This window comes from Arvicanthis niloticus, chromosome 11, assembly GCF_011762505.2.
Source record: "Arvicanthis niloticus isolate mArvNil1 chromosome 11, mArvNil1.pat.X, whole genome shotgun sequence".
In the NCBI taxonomy this organism is placed as follows: domain Eukaryota; kingdom Metazoa; phylum Chordata; class Mammalia; order Rodentia; family Muridae; genus Arvicanthis; species Arvicanthis niloticus.
This window is the reverse complement of record NC_047668.1, coordinates 68,784,045-68,810,300: the sequence shown is the minus strand read 5'-3', so window position 1 is coordinate 68,810,300 and position 26,256 is coordinate 68,784,045. Positions and strand designations below refer to the sequence as shown.

The 26,256-nt window shown below is 42.2% G+C and overlaps 1 protein-coding gene across 3 annotated transcripts in view; it reads right to left on the bottom strand.

The window, feature by feature from the left end:
- Positions 1 to 26,256, bottom strand: part of Eml4 (EMAP like 4) — a 120,958-nt gene that overhangs the window by 2,920 nt on the left and 91,782 nt on the right. For all 3 annotated transcript variants that reach the window (XM_034513852.2, XM_034513849.2, XM_034513854.2), the window contains 11 exons: positions 24,960 to 25,094; positions 24,702 to 24,837; positions 21,152 to 21,303; positions 19,795 to 19,920; positions 19,581 to 19,712; positions 18,918 to 18,985; positions 14,044 to 14,132; positions 12,004 to 12,101; positions 4,226 to 4,313; positions 3,608 to 3,706; positions 149 to 279 (listed from right to left, as the gene is read on the bottom strand). In XM_034513852.2, coding sequence (XP_034369743.1) covers positions 149 to 279; positions 3,608 to 3,706; positions 4,226 to 4,313; positions 12,004 to 12,101; positions 14,044 to 14,132; positions 18,918 to 18,985; positions 19,581 to 19,712; positions 19,795 to 19,920; positions 21,152 to 21,303; positions 24,702 to 24,837; positions 24,960 to 25,094 — 1,254 coding nt within the window. The remainder of the gene's footprint in view (positions 1 to 148; positions 280 to 3,607; positions 3,707 to 4,225; positions 4,314 to 12,003; positions 12,102 to 14,043; positions 14,133 to 18,917; positions 18,986 to 19,580; positions 19,713 to 19,794; positions 19,921 to 21,151; positions 21,304 to 24,701; positions 24,838 to 24,959; positions 25,095 to 26,256) is intronic.

Below are 26,256 nucleotides of genomic sequence, written 5' to 3'. Positions count from 1 at the left end.
AACAGGGCACTAAGAATCACCCATCCTCTAGTGTGACAAAGGGGAAACTGGGCAAGGCTGTGCAGCATATCACCAAGAGAGCTGAGCGCCCACAGATACCCCCGTGCAGAAGGCATGACAACACTGGTTTCCGCCGAGCTGAGCTGACCTTTGCTTTGGAGCAGGGATACTGAAACAGATGGACTTTACAGAAGTCATCGGCCACGGCGATCACCCTTCTATTGTGGGATCGAACCAGTGCATTGATGTCTGTTCCATCGGATCCTTCTGGCCAGACACCTGGATAAACATGAGTAGACAATATTGGCCTGAAAACATTAACTGATGTTACATACACCCTCACACCTCACGCCAAGAAGCACAGAGCCAATCCTAGTCAGCCAGAAGCCACAGGTGGTGCCAAGAAACTAGCCTCACCTTGGGCTGCTTACACAAGCTCCTTAGGAAAGTCAGCAGCTACTTGTAGACAAGAGGAAAACAGAGCCAGTCACCCTGTCAGCAAAGGGGACTAAATGCTCCCTTTTCTGGGAGGTGGGTACCTTCAAAAATGTTGTCATGGAAGTGCCCAGGCTAGACATTGGTTTAGTATGCTATATCCCACAGAACTGTGTCCAGAGAGAAGACATACCAAATCTGTTTAGCAAGTTATTCTGAGGCGGGGCCATCATGGGCTAAGTGGAAAAGTTTCTTTTAGGCCAGGTAGAAATTATAGAAATTTAGAGCTAAGGTATTGACTTCCTATGGCTGAATCCTACTCAGGAGAACTTCTATTTTTTGTGTATATAAGTATTTGCTTACATATGGATAAGCTCACCACATGTGTGCCCGGTGATCAGAGATGTCACAAGAGGGCATTTGATCCCTTGGAACAGAATAACCGTTGCAAGCCACAGTGCTTTTAACTAGGGACCCACCTTTTCAGCACCCAAATCAAACTCATTTTGGGGGTGGTGGTGGTAAATTTGTGTGTGTATCACACATACACGAGTATGCAGGGGCAGGTATATGCAAAGCCAGAGGAAGATGCTGGGAGTTTTACTCTATTGCTCTCTGTCTTGTCCATTAAGACAGAGTCAGTCTTTGTGCTGAGGAGATAGTTGTTAAGCACTGACTGCTCTGGTCCTCCAGGGGAACTGGGTTTGGGCCCTATACTTGCATGGTGGCTCACAATCATCTCTAACTCCAGCTTCAGGTGAGTCAATCAATGTCTTCTGGCCCCCAGAGACACACACATGGCATATTTACACGCATGCAAGCAAAAATATTCTTTATACATAAAATAAATCGTAAAGGCGGGAAAGAGGGCAGTCCCTCATGGAACTGGAAGGCTCATTGTTTTTGCTAGAACAGCTTGCCAGCAAGCTCCTGGGATGTGCTGTGTGGGCTCCAGAAGGCTGGGGTTATAGGCATGTTCAGGACCACACCCAGCTTTCGGTGTGTGCACTGGAAACTCAAACTCAGGTCTTCTTACTTACACATAAAGTGTTTGTACCCACAAAGCATCTCCTTAGCTTCAGGGTCACTGCTGGCGGCCATTAACGTTCAGGAACTCTCTACCTCTCTGCTGACGGGATTACAGTTCATGCTACTATCTATATCTGTTCTTTACATGTTAGCTGGAAGTCTAAACTTGGGTCTCATGCTTGCACTGCAAACGCTTTGCCAAACAGGTCATACCCTCAGCCCTATAATCTCCAACTTTTATCCTTAAATAATAATCTGCTAAAAACCACCTTAATATTTTTAAAAATGGCACTATAACAACTGAATACCCATAAGCAAAAAAAAAAAAAAAAAATGTGCAAGGGCACTAAGAAGCAGTAATTCTCATATACACCGCCAGTGAATGCACATGGCGTATTTACACAGTAGTGGTCCCACAAAAGCCACAGGACGGCGACACCATGCTGTAGTGTAATAACTAAGAGATAGGAAACCTTGTCTGTAGAAACTGTTCACGTGTATAGCATCCTTGTTTACAACAGCTGAGTGGAAACAACCTACCTGATGACTAGGTGAACAAATTGTCTCTATGCCATTCATACAAAAGGGGACCAAGAGCCTTGCTATACCCCAGGGAGTCTTTTTAAAAGATCTATTTATTTTATATGAGTACACTGTTGCTGTCTTCAGACACACCAGATGTTGTGATGGTTGTGAGCCACCATGTGGTTGCTGGAAATTGAACTCAGGACCTCTGAAAGAGCAGTCAGTGCTTTTAACTGCTGAGCCGTCTCTCCAGCCCTCTGAGTGGTTCTTATATATATATTTTTTTAAGTGATTTATTTCATATGCATTGGAGTTTTGCCTGTGTGAGGGTATCAGGTGCCCTAGAACTGGAGTTATAGACAACTTTGAGCCACCAAGTGGGTGCTAAGAATCAAATCTGGATCTTCTGGAAGAGTAACCAGTGCTTTTAAGCACTGAGCCATCTCTCCAGCTCCCAGATGATTCTTAATTATTACGGCACTGAGCGTAGCCACTGTTGCCGGACCACAGTTGGATGTGAACATTTATATGAATGAACTCTGCAGAACAGGGGAACTGACAGCACGCAGATGTGGACTGGCTGCCGGGCGGGGATAGAGCAGTGGCTCTCAGCCTCCCTCATGCTGTGGCTCTCGACTACAGTTCCTCATGGCACGGTGACCCTCAACCATAAAACATTTCACTGCTACTTCAGAACTAATTCTGCTACTGTTATGAATGTAATATGAATATCTGATATTTATTATGAAAGGGTGGTGACTCCCCAAGGGGTCATGACCCACAGTGGAGAACACTGGGATAGAGGGCGCTCTGAGTCATGAGGATGGTGAAGGTTCCTCGGAGGGGAGGAAAATGCTGCAAGATCAAAGCACAGCAAGTCCATGACTGTGGCTTTAGGAAAACCACTGGTTTATATGCTTTAAGTAAGCTGCTCAATATGTGAGGAGAGCTCAATAACGCTGCTATTCTTTAAATTGTCTTTACTAATCTGAAAGCTTCACACCCACTTCTGGGAAATACTGGAAGGAGTGTTAACTCCTTTCCATTGAGATTGAAAGTTTAGGGTCTGCAGAGAACAAACCTCTTATTGGTTCAGTCAGTATCTTAATTAGGGTCTTACTGCTGTGAACAGACACCATGACCAACACAACTCTTATAAGGACAACATTTCATTGGGGCTGGCTTACAGGTTCAGAGGTTCAGTCCATTATCCTCATGGTGGGATGAATGGCAGCATCCAGGCAGGCACAGTGCTGGAGGAGCTGAGAGTTCTACATCTTCATCTGAAGGCTGCTTGGAGAAGACTAACTTCGTCTATAAGCCCACCCCCACAGTGACACACTTCCTCCAACAAGGCCACGCCTCCTAATGGTGCCACTCTCTGGGACAAGCATATTCAAACCACCACAGTCAGTACATTTAATTTCTCTGAATCTGAAAATAAAGGCCTTACTATAGTCTTGCTGGGCCTCAGACTCTCAGAGATACAACTGCCTTCTAAATGCTCAGGTTAAAGGAGTATGCCGTCAAGCCTGGCTAATATTTTCTTTTATCAAGTTACCCAGTAAACGTGTATAAAAAGCTCACACACTCTTCACATTAGCTGCAATGTTCTTACCAAAGACTTGGAAGCCTAGCACACAGGTGTATGTTGTCCAATCGATGTCCTTACAATCTGATCGGTTCCTGATTAGTTTGCAGCCATTTTCAATGTCCCCTTTAGAAAGTTAGAAACAGGAAGTACAGTATAAAAATGCTGTGTACAAATGTACATGAAAGTGCATCTTGATTCAAACTAGTCATGTTTACTTGTATTTATAATCCATACACTGAAAGACATTTAAGATTCATTTAAAAAGGAAAAGACTATGTTAGCAGGAAACTTTCAGAATTACAAAGTGTTTCCCATGGAAGTTTTAATCTTTTCTATGGAAGCATACAAGCTCACCCATAACGCTTGCCCTGCCTCCAGGAAAAGCTGCTAAATGAAACCATGCAGAGCTGCATCAGGTTCACAGAAAGGTCTCTCATGGCAACATCTGCTCAGTTCTACACCATTAAATTCATGCATTGCTTTCTTGGAGAGGAGGCTCACACGGGAGACTCATTACTTAGACCTGGGTAACAGATGCTGTAAGTTAGAGACCAGCTTGGACTCCTCAGTGTGCATTCCATGTAGCCTGTGCAGCAGTGCCTGACAAACACATCTGACCCAGGTATGATTACTTATACTTACAGTACAGTATCTCGTAGTCACCCGAGTTAGACATTATATGCTTATTGTCTGGGGACCAGTCAAGGTGTGTGATGTAGCTAGAATGTCCCTAAAGAAAGATTAAAAAAGAAAGCATTTAGAGTCCTGAATGACAATTTCATACTTTACTAACAGTGCTTAGTAATCATGTGCCAGGAATCCTAATTGATGAGAGCATCATAGCCCAAGGGACCAAAGGGTTGAGAGTGCTGATTCTTCAGTTCTTTTTACCCTGTCCTGTTAGAAGCTGAGGATGCAGCAGACACAGGTATTGTGAAGAGAACCAGTGACAGAAGAAGTGTTGGGCAGGACTGTGGTGCTCAAAGGGCTTCACCCAACAGTTCCTGGAACCTGGTGAAACCTGCCAGCATCTCTACCTACACACCAGAAACAAGTACCTACCACCTTTGCTAGGGAATCCCAAGAAAGACTCTTAGGCTTCCATCTCAGACAATGCTGTGCACTTCCAGGCCTGCTATTAACTCATTCATCCCATGTCCCTGTTAGAGTGATGCCAGTCTTGAGAATGATGCTTCTGACACAGGTCATGTACACAGAAGTTTCCCTGGGCTGTATGTGCTCCCTATAAATAGTCAGAATGGAACTCTGCTAGGAAAATTCCTGTCTCCAAAGAATGTTCTGGCCAGGGGCAAGTGACCCCACATCGCATCCCTGCAGAACAGCTGGACCCAAGTTAATCACCTGACTCTTCAGAGCTTTCCTTAAGTAGGAATATGTTAATATTTTGCTGCTTGGCTTTTATTAACACCAGAAATTAGAACAACAAAAACTACTAAATACTTAACTGTTAGCTTTACATGTAAGCGTTTGATGAATCCCAGTAAATCAGGCAGGTCATAGAGATCTTACAGTTTGTCAAAGCTGACAGACACAAGCTCACTTGTTTTATCTAGCCAAATTTTGTACTTTTGGAATTAAAAGCTTCCTGCTTACAGTGTTTTAGGTAAATAAATTCAATGTCTCAGATACAGTTTTTTTTTTTTTTTTTTTAAGGAATGGATAGCTAGACATAATGCCTGGTGTTTTAAGATGCTCAATTTCTTCACAAGCATTGTTTCACTTTATTTTCTAAAGATTTCTTTATTTTTTATTTATATGGTACACTGCAGCTTTCTTCAGACACACACATTAGAAGAGTGTATCAGGTCCCATTACAGATGGTTGTGGTGGCTGGGAATTGAACTCAAGACCTCTGGCAGAACAGTCAGTGCTCTTAACTGCTGAGCCATCTCTCCAGCCCTCAGATTTTAAATGATACATAAGCTTTAAAATTATTCCACTCTCCTCCTGAAGCCTGATTAAAAGTGTCCTAAACTCCTTCTGGACCCACAGCCTTCTTCAAAGCACTGCAAATACAAATGCCTATGTCTAAGTGAATTGTGGACATTTGGGAATTATGAATGAAGCTTTCTGAATAATAGAGACTGTAGGTATGTTAGAAAACAAGTTGGGGAATCACTTGCAATTGAGAGTATTAGCAACAAGAGATCCACGTTCAAAGCCAGGACGTGTTTCTGAGTAAGCATGAAGAGGACATGCTAACACATCACTTAAGACAAGTCTCAGGTCTACTTCTGCAGTCTGGGGATTAAGCAGATTAATCATGGCAATGCACACTCCTCTAAGTGTTTATCCTGATGTAGATGTTCTCTGCATTTTCCCTGTATCTCAGTGAAAAGCCTCTGATGCCCTACTGAGAACAGCATGGATAGCCCTATGTGCCTACACAACATTTAACTCCTCTAACAGTAGACACAGCGCGTCCACTGCAATGCAAAGTGCTCTGAAAGACTTATTTGGGGCAAGGTTTGACTCATGTTGGAAAACAGAATGATTATTTCTCCCTGATAGCAATGTCAACAATAAGCACAGAGATACAGTGCAGTTATTGGGAAGGGAGGGTCTGTAATGTCTCACACACCCAGATGTGACCACAGTGTCCTCTCCCGACTTACAGGTTCAGGGACAGAACCTCTAAGCCTGGAAACTAAATGCCAACAAGATTCAAAGCCGTTTGATTGTGGAGCATTTTATATTTTGGATTCGATGGTCAACTGGGTGATATCTATGCAGATATCCCCAAATCTAAAACCCTTCTGAGACAAAGCACTTCATGCAAGATATTCAACCTGTGCACACACAGAGTGGGAAATGGCATCAAACTTTGCCTCAAGGGGCAAGCATAATGGCACGGAAGTGGCTTTATCACCTTGAACATTTTAAAACAGTATTCTAAGCTAGCACTGCCATCACTGTCAGTTGGTAACCAGGTGGTACAACCACGTGCTAATCACAAGTAAACAGAAAGAACACAGCACCCGGAGAACAGCCATGACCATTCAAGTGTGGCACTGCATGGAACACTGACCCCTAAAGCCATCTCTAGCTGAGTCATCCTATAGAACTTTCTGTATCTTGTAGTCCATGGTCACCTACAGTTTCTAAGCAGCCATCCTGTCGCTAGTATTCCTAGGTCACTGAGCTGCATTTAACATTATGAACAGAAAGTTGTGGCCAGTAAGTACCATAATGGATTAGCGTGGGCCAAGAACTGTCAATTCTTTTTTTTTTTTTTTTTTTTTAAAGTATTTGAAAAGTCCTTCTCAGTATTTACTGCACTTAGAGTAAGATGTGGTTCTGTTTCTGGACTCTAGTCTGTCTACTCCCAAACAACTAAGATAATTTTACAGCACATGGGCAGTTTCAGATGAACATCAGATCTTTTCTCAAGCCCATAAACATCATAATGAATGTTTACAGCCACATCACATTTAGAGAAGAGTCTGAAAGGACCAAGGCTCCGCCCTGCCTGCTTCTGTCTAGACAGACCATGTCCACTTGGGCTTAGCTGGTCTTCCTGGGATTTCACTTGGCTACTTGTGCTTGTTCCGTTTATTCTCAACACAAGGTTTTGTTCCAGTAGTAGGGATTAAAGATGGGGTCTCCCAAACTTCTTACTTCTTGAAATATTCTCACCAAGTTACTTGGGCTGGGCTTCAACTAAGCATCATCCTCCTGCTTCAAGCCTCTAAAGCAGCTGGGATGACAGGCATTCATTATCATGCCCATCCTCATAGACAGTTTTGTTGCTATCCCCTCCTACCCTAATTAAAAAACAGTTCCTCCCTCATCCCCCCAAAAGAAGCTGGGCGGTGGTGGCGCACATCTTTAATCTCAGCACTTGGGAGGCAGAGGCAGGCAGATCTCTGAGTTCGAGGCCATCCTGTTTACATAGTGAGTTCCAGGATAGACAGGACTATACAGAAAAACCCTGTCTTGAAAAAACAAAGCCCCCAAACAAACAAACAAACAAACAGATACAGTTGTTTTAGGAAATGCCCATGTAATAGAGTATAACCATTCTGAGCAGTTGAAATTTTTCTCTCTGTGGTGTTATTGTGTGTGGAAATGTTATTTCAGAAGATAGGGCAACACAAGGACGCTAAGCTGGCTCTCTAGTACAAGGCATTAGGCTGGTCTAAGTGTCCCTACACACTGTTTGTCCCTCCAAAAACAAAATATGAGTGATGGTTCCACTGGGCAGCATTCAACAAGATACCTACCTTTTCTCTTTCCAAAAACATTTAAAAAAAAAAAAAAAAAGAATTACTGAATTGTTTATTTTGTGGACCAGACTCCCTTTCTTCTGCTACACTGTTCACTTAAATGTTGACTAGTATCAGTGTTAGGTCTCAGCAGTACGACAACCAATCCATATACCCAGAGCTCAAGGTGGGCTACAGAAGGATCTCTAGCAGCTGTGTGAAAGCCAGCATTCCTCAGGAGCTTGTGAAACTGGTTCCTACTTGCCAAAAGGCTTCATTTCCCCTAACTAAGCCCATGCCTGGCCTCCAGACTCCCTCAGTCCCTACTTAGAAGTAGGTTAGACATTTAAATCGAGCACCCTCAGATCCCCCACTGGCTATATTCTCTCACATGTTCCTCTCGTGCTATGCTGTCTGTCTCTCTTGCTTCCCTAGCTCTGGCCATATTCAGTCTGCTCCCCCTCACAGTAAAAACCTTTTCCTTAACCATACTATGGCGTGTTTCTTTACAGAAACCCTTGCTCACAATCAGGAAAATGACTGGAAGTAGGGAGCACCATCTACACTTGAATTCTGAGCTCTGGTTGTACCATTTTAAAGAAAGACCTAAGTTCCAGCAGTTCTATGAAGTAGAAATTATTAAAATCCAATTTTATGAAAGTAAGATTCAGAGAAGTTAATCAATTTGCCTGAAGTCACAAGTTAATAAGTGGCAGAGCCAGCCATGTCCAGTTTGTCCTCCCTAGTAGCAGACAACAGACAAAAGCAACAGTAGTATCTGAGCAGGTGGTGGAGATGGGAAGAGCAGGGACAGAAGCGTAGCCTGTCACAGCCCTAATGGTTAGCACTGTGCATGCACATAGGTCCTGAGAGTGTCTCATGCGAGTGATTAGACTGTCATTTCCTAACATTTCCAAGGTCCTTCTGATCATTAGCTGTTAGACGACACTGTATCTCTGCTGGGTAAGTTGCCTGGTAATACAACACATGATATAATAAAACACACAGTGACAACACTGAGGATTATAAGCACTGCACAGTCTGTCCTTGATGACAAATGAAGGAAACTTTATGTTCTAGATGTGCCATCATATCAAGACAACTGCAAAAGGAGGACTGAGTTAATAAGCAAGTACCACCCCCCACCCCCCCACCCCCCCACACTGCAGCCAACTATAAAGACAGATTTCCATTCTATCTCTTGAGGTGGTGCACACCCACAATCCTAGTATGCAGGAGGCTGAGGCCAGCCTGGGCCACATAGTAAGATCCCATCTCAAACAAAACAAACAAACAAACAAACAAACAAACCCCAAACAAAATACAGATTCTGTAAGATTAAATCATCTTTTCTACGTCCTATTCATTAAGCCTGTTTATTTCTGTCGAGAGGTTAAGAACTGAAGCATGATTTAAAGTCAGGCAGTGAGATGGTTCAGTGGTTATAAACACTTATAAAACTGCTTGCTATACAACTTGTGTTCCCGCACTTGGAAGCCATGCAGACTTGTCCTCTCACCTGCAATGTGCACTATACATATGCACTCTCACATACAAATTCTGTACGTAATAATCACACGATTTACAGCCTACCACGGTAAACAAAAAAAAAATCCTCATGGTGAAATATGGTTTCTCTTTTTTCATTTGTATGTGTGTATGCATATGTTCATGTGTGTGCACATACACAAAGGCCAGATGACAACCTTACATTTCTTCACTAGTCTGGAACTTATCAAATAGGCTAGGCTGGTCGGCTGTGAATTCTAGTCACCTGCCAGTTTCTGCTTCCCTGGTGCAGGGATTACAATTCAGCACTGCCAAGCCCAGCTTTTTACTTTTAAACAAAGGTTCTGGGCTCCACCCAAGGTCCTCCAGCCCTTTTCCAGCTGAGTTGTCTCCTATACCCTCAGTGGAATACTTTTTTTTTTAAAGTCTTTTTTATATACTACAGATATTAAGTTGATAAATTAAAAGAAACAAAATATTTTTGTTAAGTTCTACAAGTAACTCAGCTTGCTTGTAGACCAGTTTATAAATGAACTGGTTTTAGAGTACGGTACAAACCATACAGAGCAGCAATAAACACATCTCTTTTCTCACACACTAAGTCTTTGCTCATAGGAGTTCAACATCCTTGTTTTCTTTTCTGATACAGGCTCATTATGTAGACCTGCCTGGCCTTCAACTTGTGACCAATGTTCATGCCTCTGCCCCCAGAATGCTAAGAGCACAGGTCTGTGCCGCCAGGCTTAGCCAAACTGAAAACTCATAACGTGAATGTCCAAAATGCTTTAAAATCTAAGACTTTATAAGCTTGTGTGATAGGTGGGTCAAATCACAAGTGTACAAACACACTGTATAAAATTACCTCTGTGCTATGAGTGTAAGAAACAAATGAGTCAGTGTTTTTACTTCAATCTTGGCCCCAAGATCTCTTATAATGAATATATAAATATTCGCAAGCCAGAAACCTGAAATCTGAAACACTTCTGGTCCCAAGCATTTTGGATAAAGAATATTCAATCTGTATATGTTAAGTAAAATAATTTTCAGCCCCACACTACATGTATGTTTAGAAGAACTAATTCTTTTATTTATGTACCTGAGTGAATTGTTTTATCAAGACTATCAAAGACTTGGTGGCACCATGCCAATTCATCATGTCATTTGCTAATTCTGAATCATTTCCTAACACACATGCTGAAGTTACTTCACTTTGCACATTTAGTGAGTATTTATATGCTAAACATCAGCACGTGTGTGCTGCATGTACACAGGCCAGGAGGACAGCTAGTGTCTGCCTTGTCCCCAACAGGGTCTGTCATACAAGCTGGCTAGGCTGTAAGCCAGTGAACCCCAGTGATCCTCCAGTCTACTCCGCAGCGCTGGGTTACAGGCATGCATGTCCACGCCCAGCTTCTTACGGGAGTGCTGGTAATTCAAACTCAGTCTTCATGCTTGCACAGTGAACACTCTTACTTACTGAGCCATGTCCTCAGCCCTGCATTAGCTTCTTTTAATCCTGTGAAGCAGAAACTACTATTACCCTTACTTTACAGGCGAGAAGACTGAAACAGAGGGTTAGAGTAACCTGCTCATGGACACATCGGTGTACAAGTGAATGGAGAAGTTCAGGTCAGGAGTCTGAAGCAGTCTGTCCGTCCCCACAAGGCTCTATTACCTACCCTTTGTATCCCATGTGGGATTGAACCTAGGGCATCAGCTGTGCTGGCAACTCATCCACCACTGAGCTGCAGCTGCTCCTTCAGCTGCACTTCTTGGTGGTGGTACGTCTGTTCTCTTTTTCTTTCTTTGCTCCTGTCTGCTGCGTGTCCCAGCTGTTCTGGAACTTGCGATGGTCCTCGCACCTCTGTCTTGAGTGTTGGAATGACAGATGTCTGCTACCATGCCTGGCAACTGTACCTCTTGAGGACAAAGGAACATGTCTTCCAGTGCCCAGGCCATTTCTTTAGTTTGAGCGGAGTTCCTACCATACAGTAAGCATGCAGCCTATCTATAGAATTTAATTTTCATTTTATAAAGATGACCTATTACCTTCAGAATATGGAAATACATTTCTGCTAACTGTCTTAAATGCAGACTGGTCCACATAGTAAGCTCAAGGACAGCCAGGGCCACACAGAGAAACCCGTGTCAACGTTAAATAAACTTAATACTAGTTTGAGGGAGACAAATGCTGAACTCAAAATGTAAGGGAGAGATAGACTACCGTGTTCTACAGTTAGGTAATCATAATTTTATTTTTAAAAAAGACTGATTTAATTATGTGTATGTGTGTGCCCAGAGAGGTCAGAAACACCGAATTCCCTGGACTTGGAGTTATAGGTGATTGAAAACAGCTCAATGTCAGACTGGCAAGTACTCCTTACCACTGAGCCATCTCTCCAGGTCTCCCACTCCTCTTTGCTAAGACAGGGTCTCAGGTAGCCCACAGTGGTCCCAAATTTATTGTGTAGTTGGGGATAACTTTGAACACTGATTCTTCTGCCCCCCCCCCCCCCCAAACACACCTGGTTTACGATGCGCTGGGGACTGAGGCAAGGCACTCTCAGTTCTCACAGAAACAGAGTTTAAAGCAGCTACACCAATGTGGACAATTAATTCTCCTTATAATAGAATATAATCTTCTCAATCCCTGTGTAACTTAGGTCATTCTACTTTGCTACTTACAGTGCACTTTCCATATCTGCTGTACTTCCTTCCATTTTCTGAAACTGTGTAGAGGTAAATAAAGTTGTCATGAGATCCCACAGCCAGAAGAGTACCATCTAGAATTAAACAAGAAAAAGTGCTGGTTGGAAAATGCTTGTATGTATTGTTACCTTATTGGTTCTATATTAAATGATATATTAAAAATGTTCAATCACATCAATATAACTATTTGGCATTTTATAAACAAAGCTGATCATGTAGCATCTTCTAACATCAAATGGTGACCTAGTTTAAGGTAGCACCCCTCCTTGAAGATACTGTCTACTCTTAACCCCTTGTAGTCAGCTAAAGGCTGATTTGAGAGATTTCTCTACATGTATTGGTGGAAGAGCACAGTGTTTATGCAGTACAGTAAGCAGGTACAGCTCCGTACCTGGGCAAGCAAATCTGATCTCACCAATTACAGAGTAGGTTTCCTTAAGAAGGAACACATTACACTCTCTACTTCTGTGGTATCTTTGATTGTACCTACAACTATGCTAAGCACATAACAACTGGTCAGAGCCCACCAGTCTTTTGATTTTTAAATGCTACATTTTGTAGGGGTTGTTATGCCAGGATTAAAAACAAATTAAATCAAATGAAACAGAAAATATTGCTGTTTCAAAATGACTCTTTTGGGGCAGGCAAGATGGGACAGAAAAAAGGCACATGCTGCCAACCAAACCTCATGGCTGGCATTCCATCCAAGGGACCACGTGGCAGAGGGATAGAACCACCTAATAAATGTCCTCTGACAGACACATGTGCTCACACAATACATGTTTTAAAAAACACAAATTAAATTGACCCTAACTTTTGCATCTTGGTGCACCCCCCCCCCCATTCAAGACAATATTCTGTACTTCTTGTTAAATAATGAAGAAACAATCAAGTTTTTATTTTTATTCTTAATTCAGCAGCTATTGGAGTACACGCTCAGAGCCAAGGTTGCAGCTCAGTGATTACGTGGTTGCCGGCCATGTGCACAGAGGCCTGGTTTCAACCTGTAGCATTACACAAACAAAACCTACCAACACCAAATGCTCAAATGTAACTAAGTCCAGGTTTGGTCTTACATGCCTATAATCCAAGTTTTTCCAAGGGTGAGAAAAGAGAATTATAAATTTCAGGCCTGTTTGGGAAAGACTATGCCTCAAAAAGGCCAAATTCTAGAAAAGAATGATATAAATCAAACCATATATATAACAAAAACAAAGGTAACTGGAATACTGTGGAAATTTAACATTTTGAATAAAGTATACAAATAACTACTCAATGTTGAATGAAGTTATATAAAATTCTTACAACGAATTACTACGTGTTTTATTTAATAACAGTTATGATTATGTAACTCAAAACAGTGCTAATTAGAGTATAAAGGATTGTGCGTTTGGACCCTAGTGTGTACTCTGGCTCGCTCTTTCTTTCTTTCTTTGTTTTGTTTTGTTTTTGGTTTTTCAAGACAGGGTTTCTCTGTGTACTTCTGGCTGTCCTGGAACTCACTCTGTAGACCAGGCTGGCCTAGAACTCAGAAATCCGCCTGCCTCTGCCTCCCAAGTGCTGGGATTAAAGGTGTGTGTCACCACCACCCAGCCGGCTGTTTCTTTTACAGTGTTTGGGGAATGTCAAGGACTGAACTGAAGGAGAATGTGGTAGACCATGTTCTACCAGTAACTCTTTGTCCATTGCTTGTACTCTTTATACATACAGAGAAGGTTGCTAATTAGATGGATGGGACATTTAGCTTAATACATAAAAATCCTTCTGATGTAGTGTGATTTTACAGTTTGTAACTTTACAGTTTGTAACGGCAACTGCAATCCTGTCAGAGTTCATTCCAAATTTACACTCGCTCACTGCAGCTTGATTTTTGTAGATTTCATAGATCCAGCAGTGGAATTTAACCTGATATTCAGGGACACTCCACACTTGACAACTCTTGAACAGAGAGGAGTTCAGCAAGCACACACATGACTTCAGTGGGTGCAGTGCATATGAAAGGAGAGATCTGCTTACCTACTGAGTAGCGCATCACAGAGAGCTGCTCATTCCCATCAGTGTGGATTGAAACCAGATCTCTTGTTTCCGCATCCAGAACAAACCACCTGTTTAGGGAAGAAAAGGAAAACAAAACAAACCGCCTTCAGATGTTTACATTTACAGGCAACAATAGGTGACTTATTCTACATTTTTAATTCAAAAAAAAAATCAATCTTAACTTTATAACTATGATAGTGCTTCTTCTAATTAATGCTGAATTTATTTCTCAAAAAATGCTGCTAGACAGTATTTTCATTTCTACTGTACTTCTGCTAAATATTGTTTATAGACAGAAAGTAGCATGACCCTAGAGCCGACCCAGCACATACGGCAATGGAAAAGGAACAACTAAGCGGGACTGTCGGTGTTCACAGCACAGTTCACGGGGATGAAGGACAACAGTCACTAGGGAGCCTCTGAGGAGGAGACGGGAGGAGGAGGACGGAGGAGAACTGACAGCTGCAGAGGTAGGCAGGACACGGACAGACACACCCTCATGTTGGTAATTTTGTGAGAGGCTGCCACACTGAAGCCACATGGTCCACGCTCACTGAGCACACGCTGGTGCAGCTGACAGTACCCACACACTGCACAACTGTTTACATTTGTTACCAATCCTCAGCTACCAAAGAGGGAACAAGATGGTATCCCAACCAAGACTACAGAGCTACAGTGAATATCAGGCTTCAAGGTTTTGGTTTTTTTTTTATTGTTGTTGTTTTTAAAGATTTATTTATTTTATGTATATGAGTGCTCTATCTGCATGTATACATGCAGGCCAGAAGAGGACATCAGATCCCATTACAGATGGTTGTGAGCCACCATGTGGTTGCTGGGAATTGAATTTAAGACTTCTGGAAGAGAAGGCAGTGTTAACTGCTGAGTCATCTATCTAGCTCCAAAGCCTCAAGTTTTTAATGTGATTATCAAACACACACTGGTTATAGATAGCAGCTACTTAAGAATGAAAGACAAACTCTTGTGTTTCTTTAAATGCATAGAAGATTAGTTCCTCTATTTTTGGAATGGATTTGTCAGGTGGGACATGGTTGTGACTGCAACTGCATGACAGTTTCGGCCGCAGGTACACCATCAACCTGAATAATGCATCTCTGGCTTTCTAGTATACAGATGGCTTGCTCTTTCTTGTATGCTCGTCTGCTTTGCCTTTGTCTATACCATATTTGTCCTCTAATATAACTTTGGTAAACATTTCTGGGAAAGGGATTGAGGGCGTTACTAGAGAAGGAAATGGCTCTGATGTCTATTAGGAACCAACTGCTTTGGCCCTGGCCATGCAAGCAGCCAACCCAGGCATAATGGGACCAGGGCTTCTGGAGGTGGAGGTTGACGGCCTTAATTGTTCTCGGGGAAATCTTAGCCATCTCATGATGATTAAGTTGTACCAGAAAATATTTCAAGTAGGAAGTGGTTTTGAGAAATCTGAAGTTTTAATAGTTAAGAGAATTGAAGACCCCAAGGAAATGGAACACTGGACCTGGGTCACTAAAAACAGGGATGTCCATAGAAAATACAAGGGACAAGATGGAGGAAGAAATAGCTGGGTCTACTGGACCAGTGAACAATGGTGAGAGCCCCCTCGAGGGGAGAAGTTGGAGTTAGAGATATTATTGGGGAAAACTGGAATATATATGTATGATAAAAGAACCCTGTGAGGGGGCCGCTGGGTCCCCTGACTTTTCCTGGAAAGACTGGAAACATACTGATTTGACCCTCTGGTTCGCCTGCCCAAGGAAACTATGGTACAAGTTCTAAGAGACAGAACTTATGCTTGTGAAGGAGTCCTAAGGGAAGCTTCAAGAGGAATTAAAAGAGTTTGAAAAGCACTGTAGAAATAAATATTTGGATGACCTTAATAAAGAGACTTTGCAAATTTAAGACAAGTTAAAAATATTAACATTACCCTGACCTATTTAGCAACTTTCTAAGAAATGACAGAGAGAGAGAGAGAGAGAGAGAGAGAGAGAGAGAGAGAGAGAGAGAGAGAGAGAGAGAGAGAGAGAGAGAGAGAGAGAACGAGAGAGAATGAGAATGAACCTGAAAGCTGTGTTGGAGCTTCTGAACAGGAATGAGTCACCTGTCAGCTCGCACCTGCATTGTTACCTGAGACTGACTTTGTGCGGATCCAATCCCCCCCATTCTCATTGTTACCTGAGACTGAGTTTGTGCTGATCCAATCCCCCCATTCTCATTGTTACCTGAGACTGAGTTTGTGCGGATCCAATCCCCCCATTCTCACTGTTACCTGAGACTGAGTTTGTGCGGATCCAATCCCCCCATTCTCACTGTTACCTGAGACTGAGTTTGTGCGGATCCAATCCCCCCATTCTCACTGTTACCTGAGACTGAGTTTGTGCGGATCCAATCCCCCCCATTCTCATTGTTACCTGAGACTGAGTTTGTGCTGATCCAATCCCCCCATTCTCATTGTTACCTGAGACTGAGTTTGTGCGGATCCAATCCCCCCATTCTCATTGTTACCTGAGACCCTGAGGCTGGTCCTCAGCAGTATTTCTATTTCTCATTTTTATTTTCCAATGTGCCACTGTGTGAAAGCCGTAAGCTGATGCACCGTGCATCACTAAGACAGGGTCTGTCTCTCTGTATGTCTGTCTCTTTCTTCCTCCCTCCCCCGCCCCCTGGACCCAGGAGCTTGCAGACTCAGCTACTCTTGCTAGCCAGCTTCTGTGTCCATCCCAAGTGCTGACTGCCATTCCTAACTCCAGTCATGACCTGCTAAGTCAAGAGCACTACCCTCTGAGTCCCCTCCCCAGCCTGGCAAATGTTTTTTAACAGGAAGCCAATGAGGTTGTTAAAAAGTGTATCGTGGCCGGGCGGTGGTGGCGCACGCCTTTAATCCCAGCACTTGGGAGGCAGAGGCAGGCGGATTTCTGAGTTCGAGGCCAGCCTGGTCTACAGAGTGAGCTCCAGGACAGCCAGGGCTACACAGAGAAACCCTGTCTCAAAAAACCAAAAAAAAAAAAAAAGGTGTATCGTTTTCCTATAGATGTGCAGCAACACTGGGAGTCGTTCCCCAACCCCCCCGCCCTGTGTCACTGCATGACGATTTTCTTTCAGAAGTTGCCACTGTAGCCAGGATCTCAGTTCTTACTGAGTTCTAGCCAAGGGTATTTTCTACAAACAAAACTTGTGTTTTCGAATTGTATTTATCACATCTCACTCTGGAGTGTATACAGTGGAACAAAGCTTCTATTTGAGAGTAATGTGTCATTACTACGAGGCTCTCTATGGCTTGAAGGATCTAATGGACTTTGGATGTAACAGCCACCAGGGATGGGAACTCTTCTGTTATAGATTAAGCTGATTTGTGAGTCTAATACCAAATAACAAAAGATACACCATCCTTTATGACGACAACTTTTCTGTGTAGAGGTGGTAGGGATGAGGGTGATCACATCTCATGTAGCCCAGGATAGCTTTGAACTTATTATATGGTCAAGGCTGACCTTGAAGTCTTGATCCTCCTACCTTCACCCCACAAATGCTAGGATCACAGACATGTGCCATCATGCCTGGTATATGATTTTTAGTTTCTTTAGTGATCACACAAACATTCTAGAGCTAGAATTAACCTGAAGTACCTAAATAAATGCATCTCTTTTTCCTTTAGAAAAACACGCATCCATGATAGTATCTTTTGGATAGTTTATGGCTCTGGCTGTCCTGGAACTCACTCTGTAGACCAGGCTGGCCTCGAACTCAGAAATTCGCCTGCCTCTGCCTCCAAGTGCTGAGTCTTGCTTTTTAAAATGAACCTCTAGATACAAAAACAGGAGTGTTGGGGCTAGAAGACAGTTACATGGTGAAGAGTATATGTTACTTCCAAAGTTTGGTTCCTAGTGCCAATGCTGGGTAGTTAGGCTAGGCCTAAAAGCTACAGAGAGAAGACACCAGGGAGAGAAGCAGAGGACTCAACCTCAGGATCACTGTTGGTCAAATTCCTCCAGGAGAACTGTTCTGGTATGTTTCCTTAGCGTCACACTAATGCATACTGAATGAACTCTGTGGTAATCACCAATGTACTCACTACTTGGTAACTCAATGCAGAATCTATACATGGACATAGACACATCGCTCAACATTTTACCAGTCATTTTTCTGGTCACGTACTATTTGGACATGTTTCACAGCAAGCTAGTTCCTAGCCCTAAATGTGACTTAAAAGTGAAGTGAGTAATCTGAATAGCCAAAGAAGTAACTTTTCAGTTTCATACAGTAAAGTTAGGTGTTTACAGACCAAAGGGAAAATAAAAACGAATGAGATATCCATGAATCCAAGGCATGGAAGCAGGTGTGGAGCCCAACAGAGCTCTATCTAACCCAGCAGTGACAGCCGCATCTGCCAACAGGAGACAAGTCCACACCAGTGAGCACAGACTGGCTGTCAGCACTGCTACAGTGCTTACCGTCTGTCTCTCACGTTTTCTAATCACAACTCAGGAGGTAGTAATAGTTGCCTTACCTTTAGAGTACGTCACTAAGACTGAGGGACCTCATAGCCACACAGATGTTAGAAAGTAGTTTCAGTGGTTTTCAACCACATCATTTCAACTTTTTTACATTTATTTAGTGTGTGTGTGTGTGTGTGTGTGTGTGTGTGTGTGTGTGCGTGCGTGCATGTATCACGGCTGCATGTGGAGGTCCAAGGACAACTTTTAGGAGTTGGGTCTTCTGACTCCAGGGACTGAGCTGTCAGGGTTGACAGGCGCCTTTCTTGCTGAGCATTCTCTTAGCTAATCCATCAGAGCAATTGAATTCACACAGCCCACCACTTCAGACCACACGGCCGGCTCACTTACAGACCCTACCTGCCTGAGTGTGTTCCGATAGCTACCACCGCACCACTTGGATGAAAGTCTGCACAGTGTCCCGGTTCCTAGAAGAGAAAAGGACAGCCATTGGGGCGTAGGACAAAGGCTCCTAGATTTAAAGGAATAGTTAAATCTTTCAAAATAACTTGTTTCAAATAAACAAATTCTGGTCAGCTTTACTGTAAGCCAATGAGAATGCTACACTGACAGAACTGGCTGGCCAGGAGACACAAGTAATCGGCTTGTGACCAGGGAGTGGAACAATTCAGGTAAGACCAAATATGTTAAGAAATTCGCACAGAACTCATACACTTCTTTTGGGGTAGAAAAGGTAGTATCTATATACGGTAGTGAGAAAATACAAGGTTACCCACAAAGACAGTACAGTTTGTTACAGCATTTACTGAATCCAACTGTCACACCGCAGAGGCCCTAATATTTTAATCAATGTTCCGCAAATATACAAAATCTTTATAAGTTTACTACTGAAACTGAGAGGAAAGCATCCGACTCCCTTGCTTCTTAATGTGGATTCACATTAGAACGGAGACCAGACATGCCCTCCGACTCTCAGCCCTTTCACCAACCCACAAACACACTTTAGCTCAATGGTTCCTGAGTGCCAGTGGGAGGGGCCTGCGGGGGAAGCACTACACTCACGTCCACAAGCCTGGTCCACTCCAGCCTGTGCTCCACGGAGTTCCACATGCACACCTGCCTGTCTTGAGCACACGTCAGGAGCAAATCTTTGAAGGGATGTGTTGCGAGGCCCCAGAGTTCATCTGTATGACCCTGGAAATGAAAAACCTCCTTGTAAGAACCAAAGCATATTGTCGATAAATAATGTAGAAATTGTTGGCATCACACAGCTTACCTGTACTTCTATTTGGAAGCCATCATTAAATGTTCCCCGTAAAATAAAGTTGCGTGATGTGCCTACTAAGAACTGTTCTGCCTTTCCCTCTGCAACTGCTCTAATTGTGCCATACTGATCAGGAACCTGGAACAAATGTGTCAAGTTACCGTAAACAGTGACATGCAACAATTAGTACCTGAATAGTGTTATGCTCACAGTTGTATGCAGTTGGAGGGTAATAAAGACAAACTCTAAACCTGAAACAATATGGTGGTCTCATCACATTGTAATTTAATGTTCAATTACACAGAAGCTATAATGTACTATCAATATTCTTTGCCACATTTACTGTAATTATTTTTGTAGAACAGGGTCTCCCACATGCTATTCAAGATTGTCAGTGATCTAACTGCAGCCCGCTTCAGTAAAATTTAAACTTATATTCTATATGATACCGAGAGTTAGGAAAGTGTGGGGAGGAAGGAAGCTCTAGTCGAGCTCATACAAATACGGTCTGGGTTTTGTTTCATGTTCTTCTGGGCAAGTTACTTAGCTTAAGACAATTCATTTATTTGTGACGTGGAGATAACACATTCATGCCCTATTTATTCCTGACTGTTTCAGGGACCAAAAGATAAAAATTCCAGTAAATAAAACAGCTGACTTTTTAATCTACAGACTCTGCATTCAAGTACTAGATCATCCATGGACTGAAAACACTGGGGTGAAAAAACCCTCTGTGTGTACTGTTCCTATACAATTCAGTAAGACATTTCCAAAGCAGTCACACTGTATCAGGTATGGTAAGCAATACAAAGACAATTTAAAGTCTAAGTCCATAGAAATAGTTGACTACACTGGGTAAGGGACTTCAGTATCTACAGATTCTAGCATCTACGAGGAGACTGGAGACTACTCCTGTATAGATACGAAGGGATGGCTGAATCGTAAAATATTATAAAGGCCATTCATAGGTCTCCTTATGAGACCCATTTCATTCACACACTATGTGATGTCCACTTAATGTCCTTTACACTGAGAACATCAGTGACCCCACAGAATGACCCTGAAATGGTACATTTCTTCTTCCTGAAGGGTTGGTTCGAAAGTGCCTCTGCTTATCCATATCTGCCTAGCCTGCGTCAGACCCTGAGTTCCATTTCTTGCACTGCACAATAAACAATGAAGTCCTCAAACTCCACATTATTCTGTTTAGAGCAGAATCCTCTGGGCCATAACAAACGCTTTCCTATGGGGAGGGAGTGAACTTCAGGGAACTCGGATCAGTTCCCAGAAAAGCTGTCTCAAAGTGGGACAAAAATGCACGAGTAGAGGTTTACTTTTTTAAGGTTCATTTTTACATTTCCAGCCTTACCTCAATTTCTCTTTCAAGGTTCAGATCATGATCCCACAAAATGATTTTTCTGTCTTTCCCACCTCCAGTTAGTAGCATCCCATTTCTCCTCTGACAGAGCGTAAACACACTGCCATCGTGAGCTTTGATTTGTCTGCTGATCTGATATACACCTAATATGGTAAGAGAAAAATAAAAACACTAGAAATAACATGTTTTATTAGAGTCTAGAATCTTTCTAGAAAACAGCTTTAGCAAAACTACAGGGTGAATACTCAGAAAGTTCACATTTTCCTCATCAGAAACCTAGTCTCAGCAAGTTACAGAAACATGGCAGATACAGAGACTTAAGACTGAATATAATCCTTTACATTTATGTCAGTATATATCCTCTAAAAATATTTTCTAAAAAAAACAAAAGGTAAGCTGCTAAAACAGCTACTACTGTCCAGACAAGAGGGTATATAAAGTGTATCTCAGCATCAGCTTCACTGTCATCTCTTATGATAGATTGTGCACTATCCGAGTGGTGTCACTAGTGCAATGCACAACTAGGACAGAATTATGAGGCTCATATACACAATACCAGTTATTGATAAAGCCGTAGCCAGGATCCAAGTCTCCCACCTCAGTGTCCCTGGAGCTTTGTAGCTCAGTGCACAACAATCATTAATAAACATTAAATTATTCTTTTTAGTCTACTGAGAAACAAACAAACTGAGTCGGTTTCTTAGAGCAGGGCTCTAGCAAACAAGGGAGGCTGATGAGGCAAGAGGACAGATAGCCTTTGGGAAATAACGCCTTACAGAATTAGTTAGCAGGTTCACAATGGAAGTCAGAGCCATGTTTAAATATGGCTAAAGCCAACAAAATAGCCTTAGCTCTTATGGAAAAACTGAAAAAAAAAAAAAAAAGTTTTAAAAACCATCCATTTTCTAAAATTGTATACCAACTGATGGATGGATAAGCAGGACATGGCTGTGCCTAGACACTTGAACATTGTGTTGAGGAGAAGGTAAGGAAACCTTCAGAAATCTTACAGGAAACCTTAGGAAATCTAACAGGATGGGCCTTAAAAACACGCCACATTAAACATGTCAGTTATCGTCAGGCATGGTAGTCCACCTGTAATCCTAGGAAGCCAGTCTGGGCTACACAGTAAGTTCTAGACCAGCCTGGGCTATATAGTGAAAAGTGTTAGAGAACAAAAACCAAACCAATCAAATAAAAAACTAGTTATCTGGGCTGGAGAGATGGCTCAGTGGTTAAGAGCATTGACTGCTCTTCCAGAGCTCCTGAGTTCAATTCCCAGCAACCACATGGTGGCTCACAACCATCTGTAATGGGATCTGATGCCCTCTTCAGGTGTGTCTGAAGACAGCAATAGTGTACTTATATATATACACACACAGAAAAACCCAAAAAACTAAGTTATCTAAAGCCACACATTTTACTCTATTTTGATAAATTACCTAGAATAAAGAGACCCAGAGAGATGGGAGAAGCTAATTGGTGCAAGGTTTCTTCAAGAAGATGGCAGTGAAGTGTATATAGTGGATCTAGTAAACATTACTGACTGCACTCTTAAAGGAGCACCCTTCATGTCATGTGAACTATGTATCAGCAAGGCTCTTAAGGAGATTATTTTCAACTCACTTTTCTATGGGAGCTGTCATTAAGTTTGCAAAATTAGCTAAAATTAACAAGGTTTTGGCATCCTTAAAATGTTTTCAGCCATAGCTGACCTTGAGAGCTGCTCTCGAGCCGTGTGGATGCATGCCTGGTAGAAAGAGACAATGGATGGTACACTGGCAGGGAGCAAGGCAAGGACTCACTGCTCAGATCCGCGGCTTTCACCTAAGCACAATCCAACTTTTGAGCATCATGATGTGCTCAGCTGATGTCTGTCTACACAATTTATCTATTTTTGCTCTGGTTATACCTAAGTGCTTAGGAGAGAGAAAGGACATCTGAAAAATATGAATTTTCTGAGCACTGCTGAGTCCCTTTAGGTCAGGGACAGAGGGAGGAAGAAAGAGTGAACAATGAACATCTGCCTATCTTTGGTCTCCCTTCTTGTATGTGGTCAAAGTAACAAGTAAGTATGTGAAATTATAAAACTAGCCAGACGTGGTGGTGCGTGCTTTTAGCCCCAGTACTGGGGAGGCAGATCTCTGAGTTCAAGACAAACCTGGTCTACAGAGCTAGTTTCAGGACAGCTAGGGCTACACAGAGAAACCTTGTCTTGAAACATGACCCCACCCCACCCCCCAAAAGGAAAGAAATTGAAAAAATAGCTAGGCATGGCGGCACACACTTTTACTCCCCGGACGTGGGAGGCACAAACTGTGGATCTCTGTGAGTTCCAGGTCAGTCAGTTAGACCCTGTCTAACAAACACCCATTAAAAATCAATGTGGAACATCACGGTTCCCTGGGAAGAATGCACAAAGTAAAATCAAAGTTTTCTGTTCTTAATTCAGCTGCCCTGTTTTTAAACATATCAAAAAACCTTGTCAAACATGTATGGCCTTCCCAGAATGATTGATGTTAGAAAACAGAGAGTGAAATTAAAGAACTGTTTCATCAGGATAAAAACCTCCGTAGTGTGAGTGACTCAGTTCCACTCATTTCCTTTTGAGCTGGAATGTTGTCACAAAGCCCAAATAGTAACTAAGTTAAAAAAAAATTCTGTGTTTCACATTTAAGCAAATTCCAAGTTTCTTTTATAGGCTATAAATAAAACATTACAGTTTAAAAATCTTTCTCTCATGAACCTATATTTCTGTCAGTCTAGTTTAGGTTAAACATTTGAAATACTTGCTGAGAAAAATTACTGTCTTTGAGTTTAAAAACTTTATGTCTCGGTTTAATTATATGGCCAAGTCTAACCCAAGTTTAATAGCAAGTTCTTTCATTCGTCTCATTGCTAAGAGAAAGTCTCCATAAAAAGCAGGTTTACCTTGCCTGCCAAGTAAAGACATCTAGAAGGCTCTGTCTATTCAAACAAGACTCAAATGTTGGGAAATGCTAACATTAGGTAATGGTCTTACCACCTAGGTAAAGGGCTCATGCTGGTGACTTGGTAAGCAGGCCAAACAGTTGGACTTCTTGGTTCTAGAAAGGAGCCTGTCAAAGATTTAGAAGTGATAAACATTTTTAAAATGTCTTCATGTGTGCCTGGTTTGAGCCTTGCCAATGTGTGGAAAGAATGCCAAGGCCTACCACTAGGGTTGGGAAGAAGGTCTGCAGGTGGTTCACTTTTTCTCCATTTGTCTCCAAAAGCACGACCCTGAGTTCTGCTCAGATACCTGAGTACCAGCCCAGGAGAGTGAAACTTTATATATCTGAAATTAGTATGTATCTCTAAGTGTGCTCTCTCCTATTAAACTTCTGGAGGGAAAAAGCTTTATATGATCACATGTAGATTACATATCACAAGGACTACTTCCATTAGAAAGGCTCTTTCTGGAGCGCTCATGTTACTTCAGTGCAAACTGTCTCTCCAGGTCAGTAAGGGTGGGGCTGCAGCAGCACACGTGAGAGTCCTGCAGCACTGAACAAGAAGATACCTTTAGGCCCTTTCCCGGGCGGGGGCTCCACCGTAGTTTTGCTCCAGATAAGCATGACTCCCCCAGAGTCTCCAGTGAGAACATCTCCATTCCCCAAGAATGCCAAACACTGAACAAATTTTGGTTTTTCATATTTCTACAATAAAATGAGAATTTTTAGGTTTCTCTTTGGCATGGTAATTTTATGCTTACCGAATAATAGATTACACACCCACCCACCCACACACCCCAATGATATTACAACATTCTGATCCTTACCCCAAAAATTCCCTGTTTTCTTGTTAGTGAATTGCCACTCCAGGTCCAGAAAAAAATATGAGATTTACCACATGTTATTATTGTATTTGCATCTGTTGGGTGGAATTCTACAGCCAAAACAACTTCGTTTGTTGTCTGTCAAAAAAAAAAAAAAAAAAAAAAAAAAAAGTGATAGTTTTAGAAGAAAGTATATTCTGGTTTTTTTTTTTTTTTTTTTTCTTCTTCTTCTTCTTCGAGGCAGGGTTTCTCTGTGTAGCCCTGGCTGTCCTGGAACTCACTCTGTAGACCAGGCTGGCCTCAAACTCAGAAATCCGCCTGCCTCTGCCTCCCAAGTGCTGGGATTAAAGGCGTGCGCCACCACTGCCTGGCAAGAATGCATATTCTTACTATTACCAATATCCAATTAGAGTTCCTTATAAAGTCAGGGAAATTAGTTTAGGAAATTTGCCTTTTCTCCTAAGACTTCTTTTACTAATCATTTATAAGATATTTGTTAAGAATTATAGCGTACATCTTACATATTCAGCAAAGCACACTATGTAAGATGCAAGAGTGATGTGTTGTCTTAAAGCTCCAGACACCAGAGGTAGAAACGGAGCAGCTCCTTTCTAGTCATCCATCCGTGCCTGTCTCGGGAGTCAGAGCAGCGAGCTGTCTGCTTCACTTAAATGCAACTGCAAGCAGTGTACTCCTTTACATTTACAGTGTTTTCTCAACATTGTATGTGAGATCCATTCATGTTCATGCTAAATGCTATAAAATATTCCTTGGAAAAGGATCGAGGGGGAGGGAAGGGAAAGAATGAATCTACTGCTGACTGGAATTAGGGTAGTTCCACTTTTTTAGCTATTGTAAACTACATTCTAGTGAACAGATCACATCGATTGATTCTGTTGGGTTTATATACTCTGGAGAGCAACAGGCTGTGCCAGCAAGTAGGCACATGTTCAACCTTAGCAAGTAATACCAAATGGTTTTCCAAAATGGCCACACAGCAGCACTTCCATACTGACTTTTAAACTTACATAAAGTAGAAGTTATTTATCAGGCACTCAAATCTTTATGATGGAAGCAAAGAGAGTCCCCTGTTAGAATGCTGTAAGTTCCACAACACACTGGAGGAAGACGGGGAAGAGAAGGCCTAGACATCTAGCCCTAGAACCCAGTCCTTTGCAAAATGCTTGTTTTTCTTCCCCTACAAAAGGCTTTCATTTCTATCCTGAATAGGAACAAATAAATACTCTGAAGTTAAGCTTCAGTTGCTTTACAGTGGCCTATTCTGGCAATGAACATCTAG